The sequence below is a fragment of the Oncorhynchus tshawytscha genome, linkage group LG08, assembly GCF_018296145.1.
Source record: "Oncorhynchus tshawytscha isolate Ot180627B linkage group LG08, Otsh_v2.0, whole genome shotgun sequence".
NCBI classification, from domain to species: Eukaryota; Metazoa; Chordata; class Actinopteri; order Salmoniformes; family Salmonidae; genus Oncorhynchus; species Oncorhynchus tshawytscha.
Genome location: NC_056436.1, coordinates 22,467,990 through 22,486,339, shown reverse-complemented (window position 1 = coordinate 22,486,339; position 18,350 = coordinate 22,467,990). Strand labels below are relative to the sequence as shown.

The 18,350-nt window shown below is 44.3% G+C and overlaps 1 protein-coding gene across 2 annotated transcripts in view; it reads left to right on the top strand.

The window, feature by feature from the left end:
- LOC112256784 (potassium channel subfamily K member 10) overlaps positions 1-18,350 on the top strand; it is a 48,942-nt gene that overhangs the window by 6,720 nt on the left and 23,872 nt on the right. For both annotated transcript variants that reach the window (XM_024430278.2, XM_024430277.2), the window contains exon 2: positions 1,893-2,305. In XM_024430278.2, the coding sequence (XP_024286046.1) occupies positions 1,893-2,305 (413 nt within the window). The remainder of the gene's footprint in view (positions 1-1,892; positions 2,306-18,350) is intronic.

Genomic DNA, 18,350 nt, shown 5'->3' with positions numbered 1-18,350 from the left:
TGTATGCTTGGGGTCATTGTCCTGTTGGAACGTAAATCTTTTCCCCATTCTAAGGTCGTTTGCACTCTGAAGTAGGTTCTTATCAAGGATTTGGCTTAGAGCTGACCCCATTTAGTTGACTGGTTTATTGTTTTGTCAATAGGCTGTTGGTTGACCAGCTGTTGGTTGTTTTTTGTAGTCGAGCAGTGGCAAATATATTTAAAAAATCACTTCACATGAGAACCCTGTCCGATTTGCGCCCGTCTCAGTAGACTAATCCATTCAGGAGACCGTGGCATTGGTCTAAGAAGTAGGGGAGTGTGGCTAAGATGCACAAGGCACATCTCTCTCCAGAATGCCATTTCATTGTTTCATAACTTCCTTGTGTGAATTGTTTGCCCTTTGATTGTTAGTGTCTATCAATTCGCCATTATATATATCACCAGTAGTAGCCTAGATTTACCGTTAATACCCAGGATTTCTAATCGGCAATGTTTGTTTGGTTACAGTAATTAATGCATTCAATATATTATTATTATTACAACAACAGTCGTTTACTGTTGTCATTGTCGGAGTGGACACGCTATTTGCAGAGCTCACAACCTATGCTATACTTGTGAGAAACAAGTTTATTTTTATTTCAATGCATTAACAAGTGTTTATAATTTATTCAGTGTCTTTTTTTTGGAGCACTCCTGTCAATGTTGAGTAAGGACGAGCACCTGATTACGCATATAAAGTAGGTCTAGGCAACTTGGCCTGCGCGCAAATGTAGGCCTATAAATGTGCTCATTTGGGGATGTCTGATTAGTATTTCTGATTGTGTTATCTCACCAGCACTAATGACCTGTGGAGCTTCTCCAAGTAAAACAGTCTGTTTTTAGAATCCATTGAGAATGACAATAGTTCCTCAAGTATTAGAAACATATATTTCCAGCTCTCTCTCCGATAACAACAGCATGAGAAGGAAACATGTAATGTTCTGATCCAATGGAAATACCTGATTACTTCTTATCCTGTGCACAAATTGCATACATGTGCAGAAAACTGAGGGCCAAGAATATTTTATACAATGTTGCAAGTTTGCTAGTGTTTCAAGTTCATTGCAGACAGGCCATCCATGAGGAGGGCGGTTGGAAACAGTTTTTTTTCTTCTGGTTGATCTTGATCTCTTTATAAATACATTTGATTTGATATTAAAACACACATAGTGTGTCTATATATGGAAGACTCGGTCAAGATTTTTTTTGTTCGGTGGACAGCTCTAAATTTACCGCATTCATTGGTAAACGTTAATCAAATACAACCACCGACTGTTTCCTCGTTCCCGTTTCTCTAAAATGGCAACTATGTGCTAATCCACATGTGCCAAATTAATCTCAACAAGTAAACCGTCAGGGGTTGTATTTGACTAACGTTTTATTAAAATGTATGGATTTCAGCAAACAATGAAAGGTATGCAACAACGGAGAACAAACCTAGGTACAGTGTTTCAGAATTTACGTTTTTGAAGTATCATGCAAAATGAAATAAAAGGAGTCTGAGGTTCATTTCAAAAACTTGAGTCTGTGCTCAACTCTGTGGAGGTGTTTAAGTGCTTGGCAATGCTACTCCAGGCTATATGGAATGGGGCATCTGTCCAGGGCTGCAGGCTGGAGTAGCACACAAATGGCTTGTATCATTAGTCTGCTGGGATAGATGGATACAATTACCCCATCTGCGTCTGTTAGTTTCTAGAACTTTGATACTGAAGTTGCAGAGGACCATGAACCATACTGTAGCTGTTTTTGAGTATTATTCAGGGATGGAAAGGTTAATGACCACATTTAAGCTCCTAAAAGCTACATTCTCAGACGTTAATTATGAAAATAGTTTGCTAACTTATACTTCATACGCTCTCTACTTCGGTTTAGTGGGGGTCCAGACCAACTTGGCCCCTCCCAAGAAGGTCCAATCAGGGATGATCCAGTCTAGCCTTGTCCAGGCCAGTGTGGCGGCCATGCAGAACCCCATGGGCTGTAATTCAAAGGGGGCCAACGGCCACTGCCCCTTACCCCGGCTCTCCGTCTCCTCCCGCTCCGCCAGCGTGGTGGCCAGCATGGACACAACCGGCGACCTCTCGGCCCTCCACTCTGTGATGAAGTGGAAGACGGTGGTGGTGGTTTTTGTGGTGGTTGTAGCCTTCTTGGTGGGGGGCGGCCTGGCCTTCCGCGCCCTGGAGCAGCCCTTCGAGAGCAACCAGAAGGACAGCATCACCCTAGAAAAAACTTTGTTCCTGCGGAGGCACCCATGTGTCACGCCTCCTGAGCTGGAAGCACTGATCAAGGTGAGTGTTGCTGGGGGTGTGTGTGAATGTGTGTGGGTCAATGGCGAGTGGCACGAGGAATGGTGATGGTTATCACCATTCAGGCGTCATGCCCATAGGGGCACAGGGGCACGTGCCTCCTCAGATTTATCCTGTTTGTTTTTCTCTGTAATACACCTAGCAATTTTATGAAGTTGGCTTTAGCTAGACCAGATAGGTTTCCAATCTCCCAACCTCAAAACTAGATACCAAGAAGCCATTTCAGGTTATCAATCAAGTTAGAGTAGCTAGCTTGTCTAATTATCTTAGCTGGCATGCCTGCTGGCATGGTTGGTAGACTTTAAAAAGCAAACAATAACTAAATGTACTGAATAAGACTCACAATCTTTGACCCAGTTTTGAGCATAGATGCAGAGAAGCATATTTAGTTTCTGTTTATATGAACACTAACCTCTTCAAATTCTATTCTATGTTCTGGAGCCATTTTGAGTACCCATGTCATAGTAAACGGACTTAGGTATTGGCACATCTCAAAAGTTCTAGATGTGCAGCAGTAGTGCAGATGTACATAGATCTGAGGAGTATCTGAGGAGTTATATAGATGCCCAGCTAGTGAAATGTAAAATAGGGTTGTTTGTATAGATGTTACACTATTAATGCTGCTTTAGTAGCTTGTCTGAGTCCCTTCAGTGGTGCCCATGAGTCAGGATGAGTTTTGAGCTAGGAACTTCCTTCCTATGAGCCTACCATGGACACACACACACACCCCACTGACTACACACTGGCCGGCTGTGTGTTCTAATTTATAAGTATATGTCATGTGCCCTTCTTAAAGTAAACACAATAAGAACCCCAGGGCCTGTCAGTAGCCATGGTATTAACCATGATAGCTACAGTATAATGAACAATGACACATGTATATAAACATCCACTTCAGGCATCATGTTAGTTAAGTGGCATAATTGACCAGCAGTCTTATGTTACATAGCTGTCAGCTGAGAAACAGGACTTGGGGGAATAACTTAATAGCTGATTGTCTGGGTAAGAAATGCAGCCTTACGTAAAAAGTTGTAACTACTGCAACCTCTAGAAATGTCATTGGGCCTGATATTGTGAATAATTAAGGCTATGTATTGGTTTGTTGCTCTTTAATGACACCCACACATGGCTAAATCAGGAAAATAAGCTGGTGGTCACTGGTCATGGCAGAGTTCATGTTTCTTTTATGTAACAACAAGCTGTAGAAACAGAGCTTTGTTTGTGTGGGAAAAAGCGAAAAATGGTAAACAATGACGGGTATTATTGGAAGTATGCTCTATGAGAAATTGTTTATATTGTACATACCAGTAAGCACACATCTCTAGCACAACCCTCCCAGAATATACCTTAGACTGACCAATGATGCAAATCAGTCTCTAAGATTAACCTGGATCTGAGGACCTGCAGTTGATTTAAAGCTAAAATGATGTTTACTGCCTCTAGTAAACAGTGACCTACACAGAAACTGATTAAATGTGTCAGTTGGGCCTCTTTCTGCAAGGACCTAGGCTCATGAACCTTTCAGTTCCTGAGCCAGAACTTGGGAAAAATTGTGAAAATAACAAGCAGAAAATACCAATCACAGACTGTCTGAAAAGGGCCATCTACACCAAGGACGATAACTATAAGGATAAATATAAAACATATATTTTCTAATTCTAGTGAACAGGAGCGATTACACTATAACGATAACTACAAAAAGAGTGGAAAATGATAACGAGAGCGATAGTTTGGATCACTTTCAGTGATCTACCTACCTACCTACCAACCAACCAGAGTGTAATTGGGATTTTAGAAATCAAAAGCGGACCAAGTCACATCAAGCTCTGAAATGACAGCTAATTTTCCCTTTTAATTTGGTTGAACTGTTTTCCATTGACATATACACTGCTCAAAAAAATAAAGGGAACACTTAAACAACACAATGTAACTCCAAGTCAATTACACTTCTGTGAAAACAAACTGTCCACTTAGGAAGCAACACTGATTGACAATACATTTCACAGGCTGTTGTGCAAATGGAATAGACAACAGGTGGAAATTATAGGCAATTAGCAAGACACCCCCAATAAAGGAGTGGTTCTGCAGGTGGTGACCACAGACCACTTCTCAGTTCCTATGCTTCCTGGCTGATGTTTTGGTCACTTTTGAATGCTGGTGGTGCTTTCACTCTAGTGGTAGCATGAGACGGAGTCTACAACCCACACAAGTGGCTCAGGTAGTGCAGCTCATCCAGGATAGAACATCAATGCGAGCTGTGGCAAGAAGGTTTGCTGTGTCTGTCAGCGTAGTGTTCAGATCATGGAGGCGCTACCAGGAGACAGGCCAGTACATCAGGAGACGTGGAGGAGGCCGTAGGAGGGCAACAACCCAGCAGCAGGACCGCTATCTCCGCCTTTGTGCAAGAAGGAGCTGGAGGAGCACTGCCAGAGCCCTGCAAAATGACCTCCAGCAGGCCACAAATGTGCATGTGTCTGCTCAAACGGTCAGAAACAGACTCCATGAGGGTGGTATGAGGGCCTGACGTCCACAGGTGGGGGTTGTGCTTACAGCCCAACACCGTGCAGGACGTTTGGCATTTACCAGAGAACACCAAGATTGGCAAATTCGCCACTGGCGCCCTGTGCTCTTCACAGATGAAAGCAGGTTCACACTGAGCACATGTGACAGACGTGACAGAGTCTGGAGACGTCGTGGAGAACGTTCTGCTGCCTGCAACATCCTCCAGCATGACCGGTTTGGCGGTGGGTCAGTCATGGTGTGGGGTGGCATTTCTTTGGGGGGCCGCACAGCCCTCTATGTGCTCGCCAGAGGTAGCCTGACTGCCATTAGGTACCGAGATGAGATCCTCAGAACCCTTGTGAGACCATATGCTGGTGCGGTTGGCCCTGGGTTCCTCCTAATGCAAGACAATGCTAGAACTCATGTGGCTGGAGTGTGTCAGCACAGCCCGTTCCCCAGACCTGAATCCAATTGAGCACATCTGGGACATCGTGTCTCGCTCCATCCACCAATGCCACGTTGCACCGCAGACTGTCCAGGAGTTGGCGGATGCTTTAGTCCAGGTCTGTGAGGAGATCCCTCAGGAGACCATCCGCCACCTCATCAGGAGCATGCCCAGGCATTGTAGGGAGGTCATACAGGCAGGTGGCCACACACACTACTGAGCCAAAGTTGGATCAGCCTGTAGTGTGGTTTTCCACTTTAATTTTGAGTGTGACTCCAAATCCAGACCTCCATGGGTTGATACATTTGATTTCCATTGATAATTTTTGTGTGATTTTGTTGTCAGCACATTCAACTATGTCAAGAAAAAAGTATTTAATAAGAATATTTCATTCATTCAGATCTAGGATGTGTTATTTTAGTGTTCCCTTTATTTTGTTGAGCCGTGTATATCCATTAAGGATGCTGCTGCATGATTTCACCTGGTCAGAAAAATGGCTAGCTGACATCGGATGGCGTTAGCTCTCTATGGCAAGAAAATCAAATTAATGTTTTGAAACATTGTTGCCGAGGTCTGAGTGGCAAACAGCAAGGCTCATACAAACCTGTGCTGCTGCAAACTAAATGATAGCTAGAAGCATGAGGAAATAATGTGTTTAAAAACAGCATACCCTCTTAGATAAAAAAAGGGGTTCTAGACAGGTTGGTTGTTCAGCAACAAAACCGAAGCATGTCACGTATACTCCCTCTCCGGCCTCTAGGTCATCAGGCTGCTGATTATCAGGCTGCTTATTATCCCGCCCACTTATCACCATCGTCTCGCGCACCTGCGCCTCATGACACTCACCTGGACTCCATCTGCCGATTATCTTGATTATCTAATTATCTGCCCTATATCTGTCACTCCCCTTGGTTCTTTCCTCAGGTGTTATCGAGTCCGTTTTCATGTCGGTGTGTTGTTTGTGTTTCGTGTTCATTGTTTCTTTTATTTAATAAAACACTCAATCCTTGAACTTGCTTACCGACTCTCAGTGCACTCGTTACAGTGTGTGCAACTAGGGGGGTTCACGTTGAGTCAAAATGCAAGCTGAGATCCAATGCTCCGATTTTTTTTAAACATGACAAACTTAAGCCTATGCAACATTAACCAATTAAAAAACATTCTGTAGCAATGAGGTTTGTGCAGTAGGCTATAGGCCAAATATATTATCACTTGAATTGCCCTGACAATATTGTTCTTCTCAGACCATTTTGAAATTACATTTAAAAATTGTAGGTATATGACCACACTGGTAATAGATCATTTGTTGTATTACTTGTGATGCACAGCTAAGTGAGCATAATATAATATACTATATATTTGTTTTACTGGACTGATGGTCTGCATCTGGTCGTCAGTCTGAAGGGAGGCTGCCTCTCTCCTGACTCAACGTCCCTCTGCTCTCCCTCCACTGAGAAAAGGGAACACAGTCTTCCAGCTGATGGCAAACTCAAGACGCACTCATGCCTCATGCACCTATTCATGTTATTACTCCTATGACCAGAGAAAGTTAAATATTCCTTGCTAATAATAACAACGCAAGCTTATCAGAACACTTTGGTATACTCATTCATTGCAGTTGCAGTGCTGGTTGGGAGAACGCACATTTTATAGCTTATATGAGTTGTACAAAGTGTTGACTGTGCTGAAACAAATAAAAAAATAGGAAGTAAGGCTTTATCATAGTTTTTTTTACATAACTGTTTGATGATCGACTAGAAATGCCTTGGAGATCGACCAGTTGGTGATCACTGGCTTAAGATTGTTGACTACATGTAAACTGTAATTAGTCTCCAATGTTTTATTAAAAACATAAATGAGCGCAATGAGCACTTGTTGTCTCTCAAATATATTGTTACAGTTGTTGGTTAGCTAGCTAGTGAATTTGAGCCATATTAGCAATGACATGAAATCAGTCAAAACACCTCAAAACAAGACATGGTATCAATAACAAGACGAAACTAGCTGAAATGGGTGACTTACAATTCCCCACATGACAGTTGTCTTATCATTGTTGGTAGTTACATGTATCTGTCCATCCAGTATCACAACAACCCAAGGACTTCTGCGCCATTGAAGCGTGCACATCGTTTCCGTGACTTTGTCAGCTAACCCATTGTGAGGGATCAGCCAGATGAAGTGGTCCGACTGCGCCCTCTCCTGGAGGTGGGCCACAGTACAGCCACTACTGATGAGCTCACATGAGGGCAATTTACTAATTGTTGTTGGTGCTCTCTTAAGGACCTGAAAAGAGGCAGAATGATTATGAGCCGGAAGTCTTTTTGTTGAAGTCACGTTTGGCCCGGTGGCCCGTTTGGCCCGGTGGCCCGCCATCTGCTTCTCATTTCGTGCTATCCCGCTACCTCTCGCACGCCATAGCAGAGACGAAAGCGAAGTGCAGAAGATGAGCGAGGCCATTCTAGCTCAGCTGGCAGCATGCGGCGTACAACAGGCGCAAACACTGGCTGCAATCTAACAGGACCCGGCCCAGGAGAGGCCTGTCACCAGGAGAGCTACGCCGAGCGTGAACAGCCTGATCCCACGAATGAGCATGGAAGGCAACATCGAGGCCTACTTCATGGCCTTTGAACGGATGGCCAGGCGAGAAGGTTGGCCCCTGCTATCAGGGCCTGCACAGGCAGCGTATTACGACCTGGGTGAAGAAGCTGAGCTGGACTATGGCAAGTTGAAGGCAGAGGTGTTGGCTCAGTATAACCTGAACGCCCGCGAGAGAGCCCAGAGTTTCCACGGATGGATCTACAAGGATGGCGAATCACCCAGAGAACAAGCGTTCCAGTTAGTCCACCTAGTGAAAGGCTGGCTGGGGTCCGCCCGGTCCGTAGCGGAACTGAAACATTTGCGTTCCTGGACTCCGGCAGCATGGTCTCCCTCAGCCAAAAGGATATACAGGACGACTGGACAGTGAAGTGAAGGCATCGTGCATACACTGCAACGTCCAATGGTACCAACGGGCCCGAGTAAAGATGACCACACCCGTGGGAAAAGTCACTAAGGCGATGGGCCTGTCACCGAAATTGTCAGTTCCCTCCTCGGCTGAGACTGCCCACTCTTCGACCGGTTGTGGTCCAATGTGAAGAAGCAGGAGTGTGGCCGACGAGAAGAGGAGCTCACAGCGCCTTATGGGCCTGGCATATAACCCGGTGGCCCGCCATAAACTCAGCCGAAAGAAAGGAAACCACACTGGGCAACTAGACGGTCTACTAAGGGAACGGGAGAAGCAGGATGAGGAGTTTACATGACGGCTGCGGCAGGTCTTCGAAGAGATGTCCAGTGATGAGACGTGCCACGGAGTTAAGAGCCAAGTGAAGAGGGAGCCAGCCTGTCGGGTGAGGATAGGAGTCAGGAGGAAAGAGAGCAGCTGTGACAGATCTTCGCTGAGTCCACACGGAGTCCTGGCTGGGGTTTGGCACGAAGTCCAAAGACGGCGACATAGATCACCCCCCCCCCCAAACCCCGTCCGAAGGCTACGGAAGTTTCTGTATGGGTCAGTTTGGCACGGCCCAACAGCAAGATCCGGAGGTGCTAAGGCTAATGGCCAAAGTGGCAGTTATTGATGGGAAGAGGCTACAGGATGAGTGTGAGTTACGTTTCCCATATTTTGCCATTTGGAACGGCCTATTATATTGGGTATGTAGGAGAAGGGAGGGCGAGTTCGAACTATTGATAATACCGAGGTCATATCAAGACATGTCTTAGGCGGACATTTGGAATGGGAGAAAATGACTGAGAGGGTACTAACCTGGTTCTACTGGCCGTGGGTGACCAGGGACGTAGCCAAATATTGCAGGTCATGCAATAGGTGTCAACGTACGGCCCCCAAGGCCCATTTTTGCAATCCCCTAATACCTCTTCCCATTATAGAAACACCATTCAAACAGATTGCCATGGATCTAGTGTGGCTGCTGCCACTATCATCCCGAGGACACCAATACATCCTCGTAGTAGTGGACTATGCAACCAAATATCCAGACTATTCCATTACCCACCATGGCAACAAAAGTCATACCAAGGAGCTGTTCATGTTGTTTTTGTGAGTGGGATTACCCTTGACTACTCTAACAGATCAAGGCACTCCCTTTATGCCGCGGCTCGTGAAAAACCTGTGTAAGCTGTAGTAGAGTGTAAAGCAGATTAGAACGAGTGTTTATCACCCCCAGACGGACGGACTGTGCGAGAGGCTAAATAAAACCATCAAGAGCATGTTAAGAAGTGTAGTGGATAAGGACAGAAAAAATTGGGACATGCTGTTGCCCCACCTTATGTTTGCCCTGCGCCAACTTCCTCAAGCCTTTCCCGGGTTCTCCCCCTTGAAATGATTGTAAGGGCAACCACACAGAGGTATTTTGGATTTCAGCAAAAGAAGCCTGGCAGAACCAAGCATGTCTCTACCGCTCGTTCGATGACATAGCCCTTAGGATGGCCGCTATATGGCCAGTGGTTAACTAACACATGTGGCGAGCCAGGCTGCGCAGGCTGATCCAGCACCATATCAGGACAGACCCCGGGGCCAAAGTATGTTTAACATCTTCACATGTGAGTTCCAAATATCTCTAACGGTTGCCCCAGCGCGAGTTGTTTTATGCACATGTCAGAATGCACTCACTGTTCCAAAATGTGATTATTACGCAACAGGACAGTTACCACACACTGCCGGCTAATTATCTATAGGCTATGTTTCAACTTGTCAATTTCAAATAATTTTCTAACAAGTTGTATTTTCTAACAACAGTTTGAATTGAGGTGTGTTCCACCTCCTCATTAATTCACATTCAGCATTGCAGACAATTTATGTTTGGGGTTTTACTGAGCCGGATAAACTTCTACTATAGTGTATCTCCTCCTCATGTACTGCACCAGATTTACCAGTTGTTGCTGTGAGATGTTACCCACTCTTCCACCAAGGCACCTGCAAGTTCCCAGATATTTGGGAACTTGCCCTCACCCTCCGATCCAACAGGTCCCAGACGTGCGCAATGAGATTGAGATCCGGGCTCTTTGCTGGCCATGGCAGAACACTGACATTCCTGTCTGGCAGGAAATCACGCACAGAATGAGCAGTATGGCTGTTGGTATTGTCATGCTGGATGGTCATGTCAGGATGAGCCTGCAGGAAGGGTACCACGTGAGGGAGGAGGATGTCTTCCCTGTAACACACAGCGTTGAGATTACCTGCACTGACAACAAGCTCAGTCCGATGATGCTGTTAGACCCCCCCACAGACCATGATGGACCCTCCACCTCCAAATTGATCCCGCTCCAGAGTACAGTCCTCATGGCTGTTTGCAGCATGCCTAAGGCACATTCTTGCAGATGAGCAGGGATCCTGGGCATCTGTCTTTTGGTGTTTTTCAGAGTCAGTAGAAAGGCCTCTTTAGTGACCTAAATTTTCATAACTGTGACCTTAATTGCCTACCGTCTGTAAGCTATTAGTGTCTTAACGACCGTTCCACAGGTGCATGTTCATGAATTGTTAATGGTTCATTGAACAAGCATGGGAAACCGTGTTTAAACCCTTTACAATGAAGATCTGTGAAGTTATTTGGATTTTTACAAATTATCTTTGAAAGACAGGGTCCTTAAAAAGGGATGTTTCTTGCAAGTTTTTTGCCAGCTACGTGTGGCGCCATGTTTGTTGACATTATACAATGCATTCTGGGTGTCACATCTGTCAGACCAAAGATGTTATAATGAGGTGAAGGAATGGTTCACTCCTCTTTCGGGTAAACTTCTGGAAGTGAATGAAGGGAAGAGGATGATCGTAGACGAAACACCCCCTTCAACATGCATACTATAAACAGACCAAACTCATCTTGTCTCCTCTTATCTTCGGTTGATACAACAACAAAAAACATTCCGGAGTTCACAAACTACTCATCGGATTACTTTCGATTTCTAGAAGGTGTTTTACTCAATTATTTTGACCGATGGTGAGCTCACCCGAGATGTGATTAATTATAAATAGTAATTGCTGTTAGCTAATTCATATGGTTGTTTCTGTCAGCCTAGAGTTATAAACATATGAGTGCTTGTGTAATCTTTCCTCAGTTAGTGCTAGTACAAATGTAGCCTACATTTTCTGGTTTGGCTGATTGTGTTATGCTGTAGCTACTTCTGTGAATGGCTGAACGTTGCATCCAAAAGTAAACTGGTCACATTCTGGACATAAATTTGTAAGGATCGTGTTTGTGCAAAATGTTTCTGTGGAACAAAAAGTGTTGCCAGCTCAAATGCTGATTGTTGACTCATTTGAAAATTGACGTCTAAAAAAAGAGTTCTAATCACACCGGTTTGATCGTATGCAACAGGGACCACTATATAATGATCGCACCCTTCTGTTGGTACATGTGGAAAGGTTAAGGCTGTATAGAATCCCCGAAGCTATAGGAGAGAGATGAGGCATGCTGCAGTGGGAGAAATGGTATGACTAGGAGTGGTGGAGCCATCCACAAGTGTGTGGTCTAACTGGTGCCAAAACCGTGCTGGTGCCAAAACCGGATGGGTCAACAATAGTGATGCACCAATATGACATTTTTGGTCAATGCCGATATCCAATATTTTCCTTGGCAAAAAAAACAATACCGATAACCGATATTTAAAATTTGAGCGGCATTTTGAGCATTCTAGTACAGTTTAAATAGTTAACACACACATGGATGCAGCGGTCTAAGGCACTGCATCTCAGTGCAACAGGCGTCACTACAGTTCCTGGTTCGAATCCAGGCTGTATCACATCCAGCTGTGATTGGGAGTCCCATATGGCGGCGCACAATTGGCCCAGTGTCGTTCGGGCCGTCCTTGTAAATATGAATTTGTTCTTAACTGACTTGCCTAGTTAAATAAAGGTTACACACACACCACACTCACCAAAAAGTTATTTTGTTGGCATTTACGTATGTCCCCATTACCAGTAAAACATAATAAAAAACTATTTATTTCACTTACTTGGTGTGCTGTTCATTTGTTCAGTCATTTCATTCTCAACCAGGATTTCTACGGAACGCCGTTTTGGTCTTTGCGTGTCAAAAAAGATACACATCAAATAACCCTATTTGACGTGTTCAATAACACGACAATCTGTTTCAGTAGCTATAGTTAGCTAGCTGACTATATAGCTAGGTGTCATAATCTAAAATAACCCTAATTTATAAGAAAGTCCTTATTTTATGAATTGTTGTCGGACCCATCTATGCTAGCCACAATAAGGATTAGCCACAATGGTGGACTTTGCCGTAAGCCTTCAAAATAAAAGTATGTCATTGACAGTGATGCAAATGAATACAAATAGTAAAATTATGCCAATTTCTATTCATTTGCATCACTGCAGTTACATAGTTTTATTTTGAAGGCTAACCGCAAATTCCACTATTGTGCCTAATCCTTATTGTGGCTAGCTTCACAACACATAACCCAGTCCGGTCGAGCCTCACTAGCCAGATGAAGCTAGCTGGCTGCTTATGAGCAACTGGGTTGAGTTACAGGCTAGCTATTTATTTTCATGAACTGAAGTTCAATTTCAATAGGCGAACAACAAGTGGCAACCTAGCTAATACTCACAAGGATTCCTAAATCATTGCTAAGAATTGCAGTTTCTACAGGTCATTGTTTTCAGGCTGGTTGTATTGGTGCAGGCTAGGTACCAAGCTAAAGCTAGCTACCCCAGAAGTTGCGGTCGAACAAATGAAGCTTTATTACCAACACAGTATTGTAAACACATCGTTCGTGGCCGGTGTTTGCTTGTTTGCAGACTTTTTTGGACAGCTTTGACAGTGTTACAGTATCTTTTTTGACACACAAAGACCCAAACAGCATTCCATAGTATGTATGTCATGAAGCTAATAGCAGTGACGCTATTACTGTGGAACTCTGGTAGGGCAACATCTGAAAAATAGTGCACTTTTGGTTGTGTGTACCGGTGCTCGACCAGTCGGCGAAAGCCAACATCACCCACGACAGAGAACGGTTGATTGTCATGGGCAATGAATTCCATTATCTTGGCTTTAATGGATTTCGCCTTTGAGTTGTCTCGCTGAAATGTTCTTACTCTTTCAAATGACTGCTCGACTTGATGACTGCTCGATCCACACAGCAGACATTGTGGGCTAGGTTAGGAATACCGTGTTGCACGTGTAGCGCAACATTTTACATGGCGTTACTATCTTCCTATTCTACCCCATGCCACACGTCAACGAGCCCATAGAGCGGCTAGCGAAAGCTAAGTACATTTCCACCTTAGACCTAACCAAGGGCTGTTGGCAAGTCCCTTTAGTCCCGGAGGATCGCCACAAGATCGCCTTTGCCATGCCGGAGGGGCTTTTCCAATACGTCTGGATGCCGTTCGGTCTACATTGAGAGGCGGCAATGTTCCAACGACTGATGGTTAACCTGCTTAGACCCCATCAGGCTTACACAGCCCCCTAAATTGACGATGCTGTCATACACACGGAGGACTGGGACGACCACCTAAACAAGGTACGAGATATGTTTGCGAGCCTGGAGGCAGCCGGGCTTTCGGCTAATCTTAAGAAGTGCCACCTAGGCTTAAACAAAGCAGAATACTTGGGGTACACTATTGGCAGTGGCCTCATCAAACCCCAGAATGAGAAAACACAGGCCCACAGGTGCGGTAGTGGCCTAGGCCCGCTAACAAGAAGGCGGTGCACGCCTTCCTGGGCCTGACAGGATACTTCCGGCGCTTCATACCGAACTATTCCACCATAGCTGTGCCACTGACCGACCTTACCTGAAAATCAGGGGGAGGAGGAACACCCCGTTGTGTATATCAGCCGTAAGCTGTCCCCGAAGGAGTGAAACTATGCTACGGTGGAGAGAGAGGTGTTGGTGATTATAAGTGGGCGCTGGGGTTTATGAGGTACTACCTCCTGGGAAGAAGTTTCCTCCTGGTCACCGACCATGCCACCCTCAAGTGGATGACGGGACAGAGGGACAACATTAGCCGGATAACAAGGTGGTTCCTAGCTCTGCAGCCATTTAAAATTTGAGGTGTTTCACAAGCCCGGACAACTACACGGTATTGTGGATGTGCTTACTCGCCTAGACCTGGTGGGTCCAGCTGACGTGAGTCCCCCTGGGTCTGGTTTGAGGGGGGTGATGTGTGAGGGATCATCCGGATCAAGTGGTTCGACTGCGCCCTCTCCTGGAGGTGGGCCGCAGTACAGCCACTACTGATGAGCTCACCTGAGGGCAATTGACTAATTGTTGTTGGTGCTCTGTTAAGGACCTGACTGAAGTGCAGAAAGAGGCAGAATGATTACGAATTCCACAGCACTATGATTCTCTGTTATAGGTTCGGCTCAAGCTGTTGGTTTGGCGTTTAGTACCAACTGGTCGTTTTTTTGTTGTTTGTTTGTTTAGGGGAAAGTTGAAAGAAAAACACCCAATACAGTCAAGTCTCTGCGTCTCATTTCGTGCTGTCCCGTTTAGGATCATGTTAGTGAATGGGTACGGCCTTTCACTCCATCTATAGAACCTTTTTTGGTAAATTATAAATTTAACTCCCATTCTAATTCAAAAACCAATCCATTCCAGCATGATAACTTGAGGACGTGGTTGAACAAATACAGTCCCTTTCGAAAGTATTCGGCCCCCTTGAACTTTGCGACCTTTTGCCACATTTCAGGCTTCAAACATAAAGATATAAAACTGTATTTTTTGTGAAGAATCAACAACAAGTGGGACACAATCATGAAGTGGAACGACATTTATTGGATATTTCAAACTTTTTTAACAAATCAAAAACTGAAAAATTGGGCGTGCAAAATTATTCAGCCCCCTTAAGTTAATACTTTGTAGCGCCACCTTTTGCTGCGATTACAGCTGTAAGTCGCTTGGGGTATGTCTCTATCAGTTTTGCACATCGAGAGACTGACATTTTTTCCCATTCCTCCTTGCAAAACAGCTCGAGCTCAGTGAGGTTGGATGGAGAGCATTTGTGAACAGCAGTTTTCAGTTCTTTCCACAGATTCTTGATTGGATTCAGGTCTGGAATTTGACTTGGCCATTCTAACACCTGGATATGTTTATTTTTGAACCATTCCATTGTAGATTTTGCTTTATGTTTTGGATCATTGTCTTGTTGGAAGACAAATCTCCGTCCCAGTCTCAGGTCTTTTGCAGACTCCATCAGGTTTTCTTCCAGAATGGTCCTGTATTTGGCTCCATCCATCTTCCCATCAATTTTAACCATCTTCCCTGTCCCTGCTGAAGAAAGCAGGTCCAAACCATGATGCTGCCACCACCATGTTTGACAGTGGGGATGGTGTGTTCAGGGTGATGAGCTGTGTTGCTTTTACGCCAAACATAACGTTTTGCATTGTTGCCAAAAAGTTCAATTTTGGTTTCATCTGACCAGAGCACCTTCTTCCACATGTTTGGTGTGTCTCCCAGGTGGCTTGTGGCAAACTTTAAACGACACTTTTTATGGATATCTTTAAGAAATGGCTTTCTTCTTGCCACTCTTCCATGAAGGCCAGATTTGTGCAATATACGACTGATTGTTGTCCTATGGACAGAGTCTCCCACCTCAGCTGTAGATCTCTGCAGTTCATCCAGAGTGATCATGGGCCTCTTGGCTGCATCTCTGATCAGTCTTCTCCTTGTATGAGCTGAAAGTTTAGAGGGACGGCCAGGTCTTGGTAGATTTGCAGTGGTCTGATACTCCTTCCATTTCAATATTATCGCTTGCACAGTGCTCCTTGGGATGTTTAAAGCTTGGGAAATCTTTTTGTATCCAAATCCGGCTTTAAACTTCTTCACAACAGTATCTCGGACCTGCCTAGTGTGTTCCTTGTTCTTCATGATGCTCTCTGCGCTTTTAACGGACCTCTGAGACTATCACAGTGCAGGTGCATTTATACGGAGACTTGATTACACACAGGTGGATTGTATTTATCATCATTAGTCATTTAGGTCAACATTGGATCATTCAGAGATCCTTACTGAACTTCTGGAGAGAGTTTGCTGCACTGAAAGTAAAGGGGCTGAATAATTTTGCACGCCCAATTTTTCAGTTTTTGATTTGTTAAAAAGGTTTGAAATATCCAATAAATGTCGTTCCACTTCATGATTGTGTCCCACTTGTTGTTGATTCTTCACAAAAAAATACAGTTTTATATCTTTATGTTTGAAGCCTGAAATGTGGCAAAAGGTCGCAAATTTCAAGTGGGCCGAATACTTTCGCAAGGCACTGTATATGAAGCCAAAGTCAACTATAGGATAGATAAATCAATTGAACCGTTATTAGAATTTGAGCACGTTTGTAAGTTAGCTAGCTAAGTTAGCTAGCTAACTTACCTAAATTTAGCTAAACCAAAAAAGCTAGGCTACTTTAATTTGCCACTTTACAAGCTAGCTCTTTCAAATATACATAATTGTTTTTATGGGATATGCCAAATAGAGCTACAGACCCAGCCTGACATTGGAAATTAGCTAATTTTTTATTTTATTTCAGTGTGTAGTCATTTGAAGGGACTAGCCTATATTTCATGAAGCCATTAGAAGACTCTTGCTGTCTGAGAGGAGGTATTTATAATACATTTAACTAGAAGTCTTGGGGATTAGTTTAGTTACAGCTTAGTTACAGTGGCTTGCGAAAGTAGTCACCCCCTTTCCCTATGTTGTTGCCTTACAACCTGGAATTAAAATTGATTTTTATTTTGGAATTCATGTAATGACCATACACAAAATACTCATAATTGGTGAAGTGAAATTAAAAAAAAATACAAAAAGTGGTCCGTGCATATGTATTCACCCCCTTTGCTATGAAGCCCCTAAATAAGATCTGGTGCAACCAATTGCCTTCAGAAGTCACATAATTAGTTAAATAAAGTCCACCAGTGTGCAATCTAAGTGTCACATGATCTGTCACATGATCTCAGTATATATACAGTCGTGGCCAAAAGTTTTGAGAATGACACAAATATTAATTTCCACAAAGTTTGCTGCTTCAGTGTCTTTAGATATTTTTGTCAGATGTTACTATGGAATACTGAAGTATAATTACAAGCATTTCATAAGTGTCAAAGGCTTTATTGACAATTACATGAAGTTGATGCAAAGAGTCAATATTTGCAGTGTTGACCCTTCTTCTTCAAGACCTCTGCAATCCACCCTGGCATGCTGTCAATTAACTTCTGGGCCACATCCTGACTGATGGCAGCCCATTCTTGCCTAATCAATGCTTGGAGTTTGTCAGAATTTGTGGGTTTTTGTTTGTCCACCCGCCTCTTGAGGATTGACCACAAGTTCTCAATGGGATTAAGGTCTGGGAAGTTTCCTGGCCATGGACCCAAAATATCAATGTTTTGTTCTCCGAGCCACTTAGTTATCACTTTTGCCTTATGGCAAGTTGCTCCATCATGCTGGAAAAGGCATTGTTCGTCACCAAACTGTTCCTAGATGGTTGGGAGAAGTTGCTCTCGGAGGATGTGTTGGTACCATTCTTTATTCATGGCTGTGTTCTTAGGAAAAATTGTGAGTGAGCCCACTCCCTTGGCTGAGAAGCAACCCCGCACATGAATGGTCTCAGGATGCTTTACTGTTGGCATGACACAGGACTGATAGTAGCGCTCACCTTGTCTTCTCCGGACAAGCTTTTTTCCGGATGCCCCAAACAATCGGAAAGGGAAGATGACAGAGAAATTCAGAGATCAGAGAAAATTACTTTACCCCAGTCCTCAGCAGTCCAATCCCTGTACCTTTTGCAGAATATCAGTCTGTCCCTGATGTTTTTCCTGGAGAGAAGTGGCTTCTTTGCTGCCCTTCTTGACACCAGGCCATCCTCCAGGTCTTCGCCTCACTGTGCGTGCAGATGCACTCACACTTGCCTGCTGCCAATCCTTGAGCAAGCTATGTACTGGTGGTGCCCCGATCCCGCAGCTGAATCAACTTTAGGAGACGGTCCTGGCGCTTGCTGGACTTTCTTGGGCGCCCCGAAGCCTTCTTCACAGCAATTGAACCGCTCTCCTTGAAGTTCTTGATGATGCGATAAATGCTACCAAAGTA